The sequence below is a fragment of the Bison bison genome, unplaced genomic scaffold (assembly GCF_000754665.1).
Source record: "Bison bison bison isolate TAMUID 2011002044 unplaced genomic scaffold, Bison_UMD1.0 scf7180017864117, whole genome shotgun sequence".
NCBI classification, from domain to species: Eukaryota; Metazoa; Chordata; class Mammalia; order Artiodactyla; family Bovidae; genus Bison; species Bison bison.
In genome coordinates this window covers 579,967-594,035 of record NW_011494689.1, presented here as the reverse complement: position 1 = coordinate 594,035, position 14,069 = coordinate 579,967, and the positions used below count along the sequence as shown (strand labels likewise).

The following is a 14,069-nucleotide window of genomic DNA, read 5'->3' as shown; positions in this document are numbered from 1 at the left end:
GACAGAGCATGGCAACCCACTCCACGATTCTTGCCTGGAGAATCCTATGGATACAGGAGCCTGGCAGGCTACAGTCCATAAGGTCGCAAAGAGTCCAACATGAGTTAACACTCATAAAGAAACAAATGGTGTATAAAGTTGGATGTTTTATCCCTGCTGACTCCAGACAGCTATTGGGCTCAGCAGAAGCACCTTTACTCAGCCTTCACGTCAGAATGAAAGGGCAGAACAGACACCAAAGCGGGATAGCATGAGCAAATTGTGAGGGTGAAATGCAATAGGTGCCCAGCATGAAGTAAGTGCTCCATAATAGTTCGTTGCTGTTCTTATTAGGCTTCCCCCATGGCTAACTGGGTAAAGAATCCACCTGCGATAGTGACCGGAGACCTGGGTTAGATCCCTGGGTCAGGAAGATCCCTTAGAGAAGGAAACGGCAACCCACTCCAGTATTCTTGCCTGAAAAACCCCATGGACAGAGGAGCCTGGCAGGTTGCAGTCCAAAGGGTTGAAAGAGTCAGACATGACTGAGCGACTAAGCATGCACGCTGTTATTACTGTTACGAATCAACATCGGCAGTGTAGAAGTCAGCCTGATAGACTTTGCAGATCACAGAAGCTGTTCCTAGACCACTATTTGAGAACTCCTGCCTGAAAGACACAGCAAATCATCCTCCGAAAGTTCTCTGTTTATGTCTAAAGAGGATTTTCATACCGCTTTAATGAGCTCCAGGATGCTTTAAAAATATCTCATGATGTCACTTTCAGCTAAGAAATAAGTAGAATCAACACTATAACCTCTTGACTGTACTCACCAAGGCCATAGGGACTGACAGCTGCTATGGATATTCTCTTATCTAGGACTAAATAATCAGGTTTCCAAAACTTGACATGAATTTATTGGCTGAGGGTTGGAAACAGGAAGTGGAGAATGGAGAGCTGGAATAGGCTTCATAGATAAAGATATGTAAACAATCATCATTGACTCAAATAGCCAAATTTCATGAAGTCACGATACAGTTCTAAAATGCAAAAAGCAAAATAGCCATGTTGGAAGAGGGAACCAAATACAGTCCAAAGATTTTGAGATTTCAGAAATGACAGGGAAAGTTGAAAGGAAATACATGCAGAAAATAGAAGGAAATGACTGAAATTTAAGAGCAAGGTCAGGCTGCTATGAACCACAGGATAGTGGGTATAAATCAGAAGTGGAACAATTGATTGGATAAATAAAACCATTTGCAGTTTTCCAGACTGGAGACATTTCCGATCTTGGATGTCTGGATCTGTTTCAATATCCAAGTAGCCTTACTTCAAAGTGTTCATGGGAGCAGAAAGGACAATTGGCTGTGTGTTTATTCAGTGCTAGGTAGAGGGAGTGGGAGTGGAAATGGGTGTAGGAAGTAAGTCTGAGTTTAAGAGCCCAGGAACCGCAAGAGGATAACCATTTTTCTCCAGACCAGCATCCAGGGTACTTTTCCGAGAAAAGGAAAACCTGGGAGGGACAAAATTGGAAACCAAGAAGACACAAGCATCTCTGAAGCTATCTAGGTATGTAGGTAAGTCACAGTGTTGTTGGGCACTCCAGGGAAAAACATGAGAAATTCTCTTTTTAAAAAATTAAAAAAATTTGAGGGAATTCCCTGGTGGTCTAGTGAATAGGACTTCATGCTTTTGCTGTGGAAGACTTGGGTTTGATCCCTGGTTGGGGAACTAAGATCCCATAAGCTGTGCGTCATGGTTAAAAAAAAAATTTTTTTTTTTAAATATTTGTAACTTTACAGAAAAGTTACAACAATAATACAGTTCAGTTCAGTTCAGTTGCTCAGTCATGTCCGACTCTTTGCGACCCCATGAATCGCAGCATGCCAGGCCTCCCTGTCCATCACCAACTCCCGGAGTTCACCCAGACTCACGTCCATCGAGTCAGTGATGCCATCCAGCCATCTCATCCTCTGTCATCCCCTTCTCCTCCTGCCCCCAATCCCTCCCAGCACCAGAGTCTTTTCCAATGAGTCAACTCTTCGCATGAGGTGGCCAAAGTACTGGAGTTTCAGCTTCAGCATCATTCCCTCCAAAGAAATCCCAGGGCTGATCTCCTTCAGAATGAACTGGTTGGATCTCCTTGCAGTCCAAGGGACTCTCAAGAGTCTTCTCCAACATCACAGTTCAAAAGCATCAATTCTTCGGCGCTCAGCCTTCCTCACAGTCCAACTCTCACATCCATACATGACCACAGGAAAAACCATAGCCTTGACTAAGGAACCCCTAAATACCCTTTGTCCAATCACAATATTTAAAATTTTTCTTTCCCTCATTAAACCTTTTTTCTTTCTTTTTCTGTAAACACACATGCACAGACATTCATATGATCTACCTTTTTTTCTTTGGCCACACTACCTGGCTTATGGGAAGTGTGGCTTATGGCCACACTACCTGGCTTAGTTCCCCCAACCAAAGGTTGAACTCAGGCCCTATGCAGTGAGACCACAGAGTCTTAACCACTGGACTGCCAGGGAATTCCCCATATGATTTTCATTTTGAATCTTGAAGAGGAAGTTGCTTGTATTATGCCCCTGAGCAATATTTTAGGATTCATTTTCTAAGAACAAAGATATCCTCTTTGACAATTGTATAAATTTCAAATTCCACATATCAAACACTGACATAGCACTCCTATCTACTGTCCCAAAAATGTTCTTTATAGCAGTATTTTTTTCTGATAGGGAAAGTCTCTCTTTGATAGGGGCATGAGGCTGGCATAGCAGGACAAAGGCACGTGCTCCTTCTCCCAGCCTCTTTAGGATCTCTACTAATAATGGAACTCCAATGCTCATTTGTTTGGTTTACTTTTGTTCCATTCTTAGTCCCTATCCTCCTTAAAGAGTATAAAAACTGATCAGTAGGAAATACCCAAGTGCTAAGTGACCAATAATAGTAGAAAAGATTTGACTTGACAAGATTCAGTTGTAGCAAGGGGAAATTTGGCTCCCTCCCCACACCCTCCCCTCCCCAATCTCCCTTCCCCATTAGCCTCAGCTTAGGAGTGAAAATGAACTATAGTACTTTTTCTATTCTTTTTGATCTTTTGGGGGGGAAGGTGGGTAGCTGGGAGAATAATAAATACTTGAATGAGCAAAAATAAATTTGGGGAAAAAAATAGGGAGTTGGTCTCCTGTGGTAATTCTAGTCTTTTACTGAGAATAAGAGTTTCTACAAGAATTTCTCTCAAGGAAAAAGTGACACTGTATTTGTCTTTTTACCTGTTCTTTTTGGTGACTTGGAACTAATTTCTGTTTAAAAGTCAATTGATGTCAACCTTCCCCCCTGATTCCCCATATGTGAACCAATTACAGAACAGCTTCCCTGGTCATCTTGCAGTACTGCAGGATCCACATATTATTCCACAGCAACAAGGAATGAATGAGAGGGCAGGAGAATGGGAAAAGATTGAGAAAGGATCTCAGCCTTGGGTAAGGGATGGGTTATGTGGAGAGGGGGAGGAGAAGACCCCAAAGACTATGCTCTCAGGGTTTTGGGGAGTTTAGGATCTCTACTGGAGCCAAGTTTCATCTCAAAGTCAGTCCTCTGTTTCCCTTCTTCCCACCAGGCAAAATGAAGCTGACTCTGGTGCAGATCTTTTTCATGATGTTGCTGCTGCTTCTGGGCCTAGGGGTGGGCCTGGGTGTGGGACTCCAGATGGCCGCAGCTGTCCTGGAGGAAAGTGATCAGCTACTGGATGAGTTTCTGTCCAGTGACTCACAGGACAAAGCTGAGGCTACTAAGGAGGGACTGGCCAGCCAAAGCACAGAAACCCTGCTGGTTAGCAACAAAGAAGTGGTGCAACCAGAAGACACCATCATCAGTGAAGATGAAGTTGGAGGAGACAGGATGCTCAGAGCTGAGGTTCTTTTACACAGCAACAAAGACTATCTTAGATCTGACGTGATGGACAGGGAATGCAATGCCCTGATGGCACTGAAGGTGAAGTCAAAAGACCACACTTGCATACCCCAGTACATATTTATCCATGAGGAACTAGATGCAGTCAAAGCTGTCTGTAAGAGTCCTGCTGTTGCCTGTGATCTCAAGGGAGGCAAATGCCACAAAAGCCCCCGTCCTTTTGATTTGACATTCTGCAAGTTATCCAAATCAGGCCAAGTGATTCCTCACTGTAATTATGTAACTTTCATTCTTGAAAAGTACATTCTTATGTCCTGTAGTGACATGAAAGTCCAGATAACATCATGAAGTAACTTTTCTTTTCTTCACCTTCTCACTTTTGTCTCCCTTTCACTTCTTTTCCTTACGGTTCTCATCCTTAAGTATTCTGCAAAGAAGGGTTTGGGAAGAGAAGCTGGACTATTCTGATAAATACAAAAATATAAATCTTCTTTCCCTAGGGTTCAACCAACTTGTATTTTGTTCCTGGGATTAGAGGTGGCAGAAGAGGGTGATGATGTCTGATCTCTGTAGGTTCTGTCTCTTGGAGTCTATCCCTTGTCCTGGAAAAAGATAAGACAGCCTCTTTCATGATCTTGGTCATTAGTCTGTTCCCTGGTCTGGAGGCCTTTAGGTGTGGAGTACAAGAGTTTAATGCATCCTTACCCATTTCCTTCCCAGCCAGCCACCACGAGCTTCTAGGGCACTCACATAAACCTCCTGGGCTTCCCCAGAAGCACTTCTCTGCTGTAGATGCAAATTAAAGTGACTCTACCTGTGACTGTATTTGAAAAACCATATGGACAAAGTTTCTTTCCCTGACCCCTGGTTGTAGGTGTACCCCCTTGGTACAGGGCTATGGTGGTGCAGACCGAGATCAAACATGTTCTGGGGCAAAGACAGCATTCATTTTCCTGACCTTTCTCAACTCTTTTCCCTCCCATCTTTTACTACCTATCGTTTTGCATCTTCTCTTCTCTCCCTTTGTTTCTCCCTCACCCCCAGCCACTTTCTCCTAGTCTCATTTTCCTCTTCTTTTGGGGCTCTCCCTATTCTTTCCCTGAATCCTTTTAGAAATTCATTCAGCCAACACTGATCTCTTATGCCATGCCAGATAAGATGTTGGTTTTATAAAGAGTTTGGCATAGGGATTTAGAGGGAGGGTGGGTCAGGAGACTGATGAGAAAAGAGAACTGTTTTTCAAAACTGTGTCCAATAAGTAGAATAACGCTCACATTAGATGCTCAATAGATGTAGAATGAATGGGATTGGAGGGAATTTTATTCTCACTCAGTACCTCTTTCCTTTTTTTCTGAAAAACAAGAAAGTGGGTGAAAGAATATTTTCAGCAGAAAAGGTACTGGATCTACTCAGAGGAGAAATGCTATGGAGTTGAATAAATAGAGGGTGTAAGTGGTTGCCCCAGCCTATTTCCTCTGACTTCAAATCTATCAAGAAATACTTTAGACAGGCAGGGGTACAGAAGAGATCTTCGAAAATGGCAATATGGATTCACTATGTGACTTGATTTTGAGACTTCCTTTCCCTAGGGTTTTTTCTGCTTTAGCCTTCTAGACAGTAACACACTCAAGAGTCAGGGACATCCATAAATGGGAGACTGGAGGAAGGAAAAGTTTGTCTTACTCTGCCTGGCTTTTCTTTTCTTGTTCTTTTGTCATTTAGTCCCTAATTTCCCTTATCCTTCCTGTTCTTACAGGCAAGCAACCACTTAAATGTTTTGCCTCTAGTCTCTGCTCTGATTCCCCTATTTCAACATTTCCCTTTATACCTTTGACTCACCTCTCCTGGCAGTGACCTCTCAGGATGTTGGGCAGGAAGTGTGTCTACAGCTGTGGGCTGCCCTGACATTTCAGAGGTGGGTTGAAGAGTGGCAAGAGGCAAGGCACTGGACAAGGCAGATTTCTACCCCTCCTGATAGAGGATCTCTTTCAGGAGAACTAGACAAAAGGTGATTTAAGACAAGGGAGAAAAAAAAGAAGTGAGGTGTGAGAGAGGAAAGAAGACTGGCTATTAGAGAAAATCAGCCATCCAATAGGTAAACGAAAAACACTGAAGATTGGGAATGGGATGGGAAAGATTCCAAGCTTGACATCTTGACCATAAGACAAAGGATCCATTGTGTGGGGTGAACTATTAGGAGACTGGAATTGGCAAGAAATGGAAGCCAATATGTTTTCATGCACAGGTAAGACTACATCCTCTCATAGGTTTCCACCAGCACTCCACCGAGTACCTCTATCGCCCTCTTTTGGTCTCCACTTTACACAAATCTCAGTGGTTAGGCTTTTATCTGACTAATTTCAGTAAGTTCAGTCCAGTTTCCTGTTTCACAAAAGCAATTTACAAAGGCTTCTGCAGGCTCCTAGTGACTTAAACAGGAAAACATAGCTTGGTAGGTGTAAAGGGTTGCTAAGATGTGGGGACTTCACTCGACAGAAATAGAAAATTAATTCCCTTGTGGTTCAGCTGGTAAAGAATTCGCCTGCAATGTGGGAGACCTGGGTTCAATCCCTGGATTGGGAAGATCCACTGAAGAAGGGAAAGGCTACCCACTCCAATATTCTGGCCTGGAGAATTCCATGGACCGTATAGTCCACGGGGTCACAAACAGTCGGACACAACTGAGTGACTTTCACACACGTAGCTCAAATGATGCCTGATTCACAGAACTTTCACAAAGTCTTCTGGCTTCAATGTATCTCCCACTTTGCACTTCCAGGATATATGCTTAGCCCATATAACAGGTTCTCAAACCTTTTCCCAGTGTTCCTAAATTCCCAAAGCTCTGAAAACTGAAAGGTTTTCTTTCAAAGTGGTTCCCAAACTCAGTGAGATGGAAGTCTGACTGAACTGACTATGTTAGTATAATTATTATCTTTATTTATTCTCTATGATTATTAGGGCTTCCCTGGTGGCTCAGTGGTAAAGAATCCACCTGCCAACACAGGAGAGGCAGGTTCGATTTCTGGACCAGGAAAATCCCCTGGTGAAGGAAATGGCAATCCACTCCAGTATTCTTGCCTGGGAAATCCCATGGGCAGAAGAGCCTGGTGGGCTGCAGTCCCCAAGGTCGCTAAGAGTCAGACACGACTTACCAACTGAAAAACAACAATGACTATTACACATTTCAATGAGGAAATACCAAAATATCTGATTATGAATACTGCCTCAGATAAACTCTTCTAGGGATGCATAAGTAATATATCTTATATACCCACACAATGTTGCTTTTTAAAATCCTAAAAATTCTGTTTCAAAATGCATTGGCCCTAAAAGTTTCAGGTAAGGGATTGGGACCTATATATACTAGTTAGCCCTTAATTAATTTGAGTATTTAGTGAGACCATGAGCATTTTTGTGAAGACAACTCTGTTATAAATTTCTTTTAATTTTCAATACATTTATTGATCAATGGTTACCTGCTTACTGATTATCCAGTACCTCTTCAGAAGTTATAGAAATTGTATTAAACATAGAATCATGTAAGACAAGCAAATTTTCTGACTTCTATCAAATATTGTACATGCAAATAAAAAGAGCTGAGTGGCTTAATTCATGTTCCTGAGGACTCCATGTGAATTCTTTTAAGACAAGCAGGAAAGAAACTACCATTGTATGCTGGGCACTGTACACTAGGTGCTGTCCATGCTTGGTTTTATGAAGTTCTTGTAAGGAGGTGGTATTTTATTAGTTCCATTTTGCAGGTAATAAGCAACAGTCTCAGAGAGTCCAAGTTTACCTGGAAGAAGGTCACCCAACTCATAAGTGGCTGATCTGCAATTTGAATGGAGGATTCTTGCTTATAGAGATGCTGAAATGGTTTGGGAGGTGCTGGGTTAAACAGAATTAAGTAGGTTTCTTTTATGCAGTTGGCATAACCTTTAATATTAACATGCCTTCAGTTTAGTTCAGTCGCTCAGCTGTGTCCGACTCTTTGCGACCCCATGAATCGCAGCACGCCAGGCCTCCCTGTCCATCACCAACTCCCGGAGTTCACCCAGACTCACGTCCATCGAGTCAGTGATGCCATCCAGCCATCTCATCCTCTGTCATCCCCTTCTCCTCCTGCCCCCAATCCCTCCCAGCATCAGAGTCTTTTCCAATGAGTCAACTCTTCACATGAGGTGGCCAAAGTCCTGGAGTTTCAGCTTTAGCATCATTCCTTCCAAAGAAATCCCAGGGCTGATCTCCTTCAGAATGGACTGGTTGATGTCCTTGCAGTCCAAGGGACTCTCAAGAGTCTTCTCCAACACCACAGTTCAAAAGCATCAATTCTTCAGTGCTCAGCTTTCTTCACAGTCCAACTCTCACATCCATACATGACCACTGGAAAAACCATAGCCTTGACTAGACAGACTTTAGTTGGCAAAGTAATGTCTCTGCTTTTCAATATGCTAAGGTTGGTCATAACTTTCCTTCCAAGGAGTAAGCGTCTTTTAATTTCATGGCTGCAATCACCATCTGCAGTGATTTTGGAGCCCCAGAAAATAAAGCCTGACACTGTTTCCACTGTTTCCCCATCTATTTCCCATGAAGTGATGGGACCAGATGCCATGATCTTCATTTTCTGAATGTTGAGCTTTAAGCCAACTTTTTCACTCTCCTCTTTCACTTTCATCAAGAGGCTTTTGAGTTCCTCTTCACTTTCTGCCATAAGGGTGGTGTCATCTGCATATGACTCTCTAATAGGCAGAGATCATATTCAGCATTTCTAAATTTTTTTCGTCATGAAATTCCTCCCTTCTGAAATGACATCCCAATCTAGTATTCTTGCCTGGAAAATTCCATGGACAGAGGAGCCTGTCAGGCTATAGTCCATAGGATCGCAAATAGTCGGACATGACTAAGCACACACAGTCTTCAGCAGCTTCTAGAACTAGTGTTTCTAGTTGAGAAAAGTTGTTACAGGCTTTTCTAAGCCCTTCACCCAACTTTGTTCATCTAATACACTTATCATGGGGACTACCGTAAAGATTCATATCTAGGTAAGATTATAAAGTAATCTACTCAGATTATTAACTGATTCGTATAGCAAGGGAGAAAAGAGTCAACTCAGCTCTTGATTCTCAGAACTTCAGATTCCTTATTTGTAAAATGAGATCATGATAGTGTCTACTTCAGGGTTGTTATGAGAATGCTATAAGATTAAATGGCCTTTAGTAGAGCTCCATGAATGGCAGCTGCTTTTGGTGGTGATGTTGCTGGGCTCACTGCTCATGGAAAGCATAAGCATTTTGACAACATTCTTCTGGAAGCAGTGCTGTGGTACAATATTCAATACCATTAGCTCAAGTTTCAGTTTTGATCACATTGGCTAGTATGTGAATATGTAGTGTCTTCTGCTGCTGCTGCTAAGTCACTTCAGTCATGTCTGACTCTGTGTGACCCCCATAGATGGCAGCCCATCAGGCTCCCCCATCCCTGGGATTCTCCAGGCAAGAACACTGGAGTGGGTTGCCGTTTCCTTCTCCCGTAGTGTCTTGTAGAACTCCTCAAATTCCATCCCTCGGTGGCCATTTAATTTACATACTTGAGGACAGTGCAGTCCTCAGACCTGAGTGAAGAGGACCCTGATCTGGAGTCTAGCCCCTCAGGGGTTCCCTACACTTTGAAGTGCCTTTTACTTAGGAAGTTCCCCTCTGGTGTCTGGGATTGACTGGGGCCAGCAGTGCCATCTGAATCAGGTACCATGAGCTTGGACTGGGACTTCTGTGGGCCTGAGTCCCATTTCTCCCCTTCAGGACACTGCTCCCTTACCCCATGTGTGGAGCCAACCAGATGCCCCGTAAAAGTTCACCTATGGAACAAGATTGCTGGGAGAAATATCAATAACCAGAAATAAGCAGAAAGTGAAGAGGAAGTCAAAAACCTCTTGATGAAAGTGAAAGTGGAGAGTGAAAAAGTTGGCTTAAAGCTCAACATTCAGAAAATGAAGATCATGGCATCTGGTCCCATCACTTCATGGGAAATAGATGGGGAAACAGTGGAAACAGTGTCAGGCTTTATTTTCTGGGGCTCCAAAATCACTGCAGATGGTGATTGCAGCCATGAAATTAAAAGACGCTTACTCCTTGGAAGGAAAGTTATGACCAACCTTAGCATATTGAAAAGCAGAGACATTACTTTGCCAACAAAGGTCCGGCTAGTCAAGGCTATGGTTTTTCCAGTGGTCATGTATGGATGTGAGAGTTGGACTGTGAAGAAAGCTGAGCACTGAAGAATTGATGCTTTTGAACTGTGGTGTTGGAGAAGACTCTTGAGAGTCCTTTGGACTGCAAGGACATCCAACCAGTCCATTCTGAAGGAGATCAGCCCTGGGATTTCTTTGGAAGGAATGATGCTAAAGCTGAAACTCCAGGACTTTGGCCACCTCATGTGAAGAGTTGACTCATTGGAAAAGACTCTGATGCTGGGAGGGATTGGGGGCGGGAGGAGAAGGGGATGACAGAGGATGAGATGGCTGGATGGCATCACCGAGTCAATGGACATGAGTCTGGGTGAACTCCGGGAGTTGGTGATGGACAGGGAGGCCTGGCGTGCTGCGATTCTTGGGGTTGCAAAGAGTCGGACATGACTGAGCGACTGAACTGAACTGAACTGAACTGATGGACCCTGAAGCCAGGCCCTGTTTCCAGGAGGGTGCCTGGTAAGTGGACAGTTCCCTCTGGCTGGTGTGGTATTTCTTTTGTGGGATCACACAGCAGTGGGTCACCAGAATGGTGCTGACAAACTGATTTTTCGTGACTCAGATATATCCTGGACACAGAATGAATTTAGGACTCTGGGTTGCCAATAGTCACTATTCACCCTTGGAACTGAGTGCATATATATGAGGCTTCCCCAGGACCCATGCCCATACTGCTCTGCTTCTTCTAATCTACAGCAGTTGAGGACGAGGGGCAATGTAGTCGTGTCCCTACACTGTGAGCTCCCCACTGCGGGCACCAGGGTGGACCTCACCCCTTTGCAGGCTCCACAGCATATGAGGCATGGTTGGCTGCTCCTATCTCTCGTAAAGACTTTTGAGATGATGGCTCTGCAGTGCCAGTGGAGCACTTCAGATCAATGCCCTCTCTTGCCTCTGATTGACGGGTGGTGACATGTTCTCTTAACCTGTGCAAGATGAAGTATGGTCATTCCTTGTGTGAATGGGATTGCTCTTTTGCTCTGCCCATGGACCCCTTGCCTGTCTTCTTGGATGGTGGCAATGTGTGGAAGGCAGGAGTATGGTGTGGTCAGTTGTGAAAGAGGTGGCATTCTAGGAACGTGGTCATCATGGCCTAAAGAGTTCAAGAGAATTGTACATCTGAAACTAATATATTATTGTAAGTCAATGATGCTCCAATTAAAAAAAAGAAAAGAAAACTTTAGAAATTCTTAAGTCAGTTCTCAAAAAAAAAAAAAAAAAAGCAGTTCAGGAGAAGATATGGTTTGAAAATGTGTTGTTTTATGTTTACACTATAAAACTTCAGATGGCAAATTTCACATGGCCAGAAATTTATTCTCATTTTCCTGTGTACTCTTGGTGCTATGGTCTGAATATGTATCCCCTCCAGAATCACATGTTGGAGTCCTGATGTCCCCTGTGATGGTGTGAGCAAGCGGGACCTTTGGGAGGGAATTAGGACATGGAGCCTTATAAATGGGGTTAATGCTTCTACAAAAGAAATCCCCCAGAGCTCCCTTGCCATTTCTGCCCTGACCATGCTGGCACCCTGATCTTGGACTTCCAGCCTCCAGAACTGTGAGAAACGAATTTCTATCATTCATAAGATACCCAGTCTGTGGTATTTTGTCATAACAATAAAAGCTGGACTAAGTAAGACACTGCCTACGTTTGTGGTCATTATCAACACAGTAGAGTAACAAAGTAACCTTTGATAGAGTCACTGGAGCTGGTATTCACAGGCACCACAGCGAATGATTCGGTGCCTTGAGTCATGATACAGCCGGTGTGAAATAAGTGGCATTATGGAAACTGCAGAAAGAGCAAGATCTGTATGATTCCAGACAGCTTTTGAAGAGTTGTGGCATTGTGCTACCTTTTTCATGTGGTGGGAGATAATGAAATTATCCAGGAATAATGCCTCTGACAATAAATAACATGAACAAATGTCTCTTCGATCTAACAGGAAGAGATGGTGCCTGGATAGTAACAAAAGTCTGTATGTGCACTGACTGGACAGTAAGCAAATAAGCAAGTAGCTAGTAGTAGTTTCTTAGTAGGACTAAGTAGTAGTCCTCTTCCCATAATTCTAAATCATCAATAATAAGTCACTGTACTTCACTTGGGCTGATGACTTTTATAATATATTTAAAAGTCAAATTGTTTATATAGATAGGGGCCATATTAGTCATCACTCTTAAAAAAAAAGAAAAAATTGGTCAGGGCCACACACCTTAAAGACAACTCTGCTTACGGTCAAATAAGGTAACATCTCTGTATCATATCTTTGCCTGGCTCTTAACTCTAACTTTGCCCACCTCTGGAAGTATACTTCCATTACCAGAGTACATAATGGACCCACCTCTCTATATCCTTTGCATAATTTGGTACTATTTTAATCTCTGATAGTTAATAGGCAAAGTAAGGCATCTCATTATCACTGAACTTTGCCTACCTTTTATTAAACAGGCCACACCTAAACCAATTCTTAGTGACTCAGTGTCTCCTCTTTCCAGAGATTCTCTCCACTTCCTGATACAAACCCTCATAAACTTTCTTTTTGCATATAGATTCTGTTACTCCATAACCATAAATATAAAACCCTTTAAATTTAAATGGATTATTCATAATGGCTTTATGAATAATCCATTTAAATTTAAAGGGTTTTATAAATTTCTTTAGCACACTTTTACAATCTTGCCTGGAAAATCCCATGGGCAGAGGAGGCTGGTGGGCTACTGTCTATGGGGTCACACAGAGTCAGACAGGACTGAGCGACTAACACTTTCACTTTTAGGATCTTTTAATGACCATGTCCTCAATTTTCACATTGATATGCTTAAGTAAAGTATTGATATGCTTAAGTCTAGTATTGATATGTTTAAGTCATTGTGTCTTGTTCTGGAGCATGATGGTGTGATCACTCACCTAGAGCCAGACATCCTGGAATGTGAAGTCAAGTGGGTCTTAGGAAGCATCAATACGAACAAAGCTAGTGGAGGTGATGGAATTCCAGTTGAGCTATTTCAAATCCTGAAAGATGATGCTGTGAAATTGCTGCACTCAATATGCCAGCAAATTTGGAAAACTCAGCAGTGGCCACAGGACTGGAAATGGTCAGTTTTCATTCCAATCCAAAGAAAGGCAATGCCAAAGAATGCTCAAACTACCATACAATTGTACTCATCACACACGCTAGTAAAGTAATGCCCAAAAGTCTCCAAGCCAGGCTTCAGCAATACATGAACCATGAACTTCCTGATGTTCAAGCTGGTTTTAGAAAAGAAACCTGTAATGCAGGTCAGGAAGCAACAGTTAGAACTGGACATGGAACAACAGACTGGTTCCAAATAGGAAAAGGAGTACATCAAAGCTGTATATTGTCACCCTGCTTATTTAACTTATATGCAGAGTACATCATGAGAAATGCTGGGCTGGAGGAAGCACAAGCTGGAATCAAGATTGCCGGGAGAAATCTCAATAACCTCAGATATGCAGATGACACCAAGGTTATGGCAGAAAGTAAAGAAGAAATAAAGAACCTCTTGATGAAAGTGAAAGAGGAGAGTGAAAAAGTTGGCTTAAAGCTCAACATTCAGAAAACTAAGATCATGGCATCCGGCCCCGTCACTTCATGGCAAATAGATAGGGAAACAGTGGCTGATTTTATTTTTCTGGGCTCCAAAATCACTGCAGATGGTGACTGCAGCCATGAAATTAAAAGACTCTTACTCCTTGGAAGAAAAGTTATGACCAACCTAAACAGCATATTAAAAAGCAGAGACATTACTTTACCAACAAATGTCCATCTAGGTCAAAGCTATGGTTTTTCCAGTAGTCATGTATGAATGTGAGCTGAACTGTGAAGAAAGCTGAGCGCCGAAGAATTGATGCTTTTGAACTGTGGTGTTGGAGAAGACTCTTGAGAGTCCCTTGGACTGCA

General features: G+C 42.8%; 1 protein-coding gene across 2 annotated transcripts; it reads left to right on the top strand.

Annotated features, from left to right (window-relative positions):
* Nucleotides 1-486: 486 nt before the first annotated feature.
* On the top strand, nt 487-4,405 carry RNASE10 (ribonuclease, RNase A family, 10 (non-active)). 2 transcript variants are annotated; one of them, XM_010839450.1, is made up of 2 exons: nt 487-1,548; nt 3,608-4,405. In XM_010839450.1, the coding sequence occupies exon 2, from the start codon at nt 3,613-3,615 to the stop codon at nt 4,246-4,248; it is 636 nt and encodes a 211-aa protein (XP_010837752.1). In that variant the 5' UTR covers nt 487-1,548; nt 3,608-3,612; the 3' UTR covers nt 4,249-4,405. The 2 variants fall into 2 exon arrangements, with proteins under 2 accessions (XP_010837752.1, XP_010837751.1); XM_010839449.1 differs by lacking the exon at nt 487-1,548 and adding an exon at nt 2,202-3,470.
* The last annotated feature ends 9,664 nt before the right edge of the window (nt 4,406-14,069 follow it).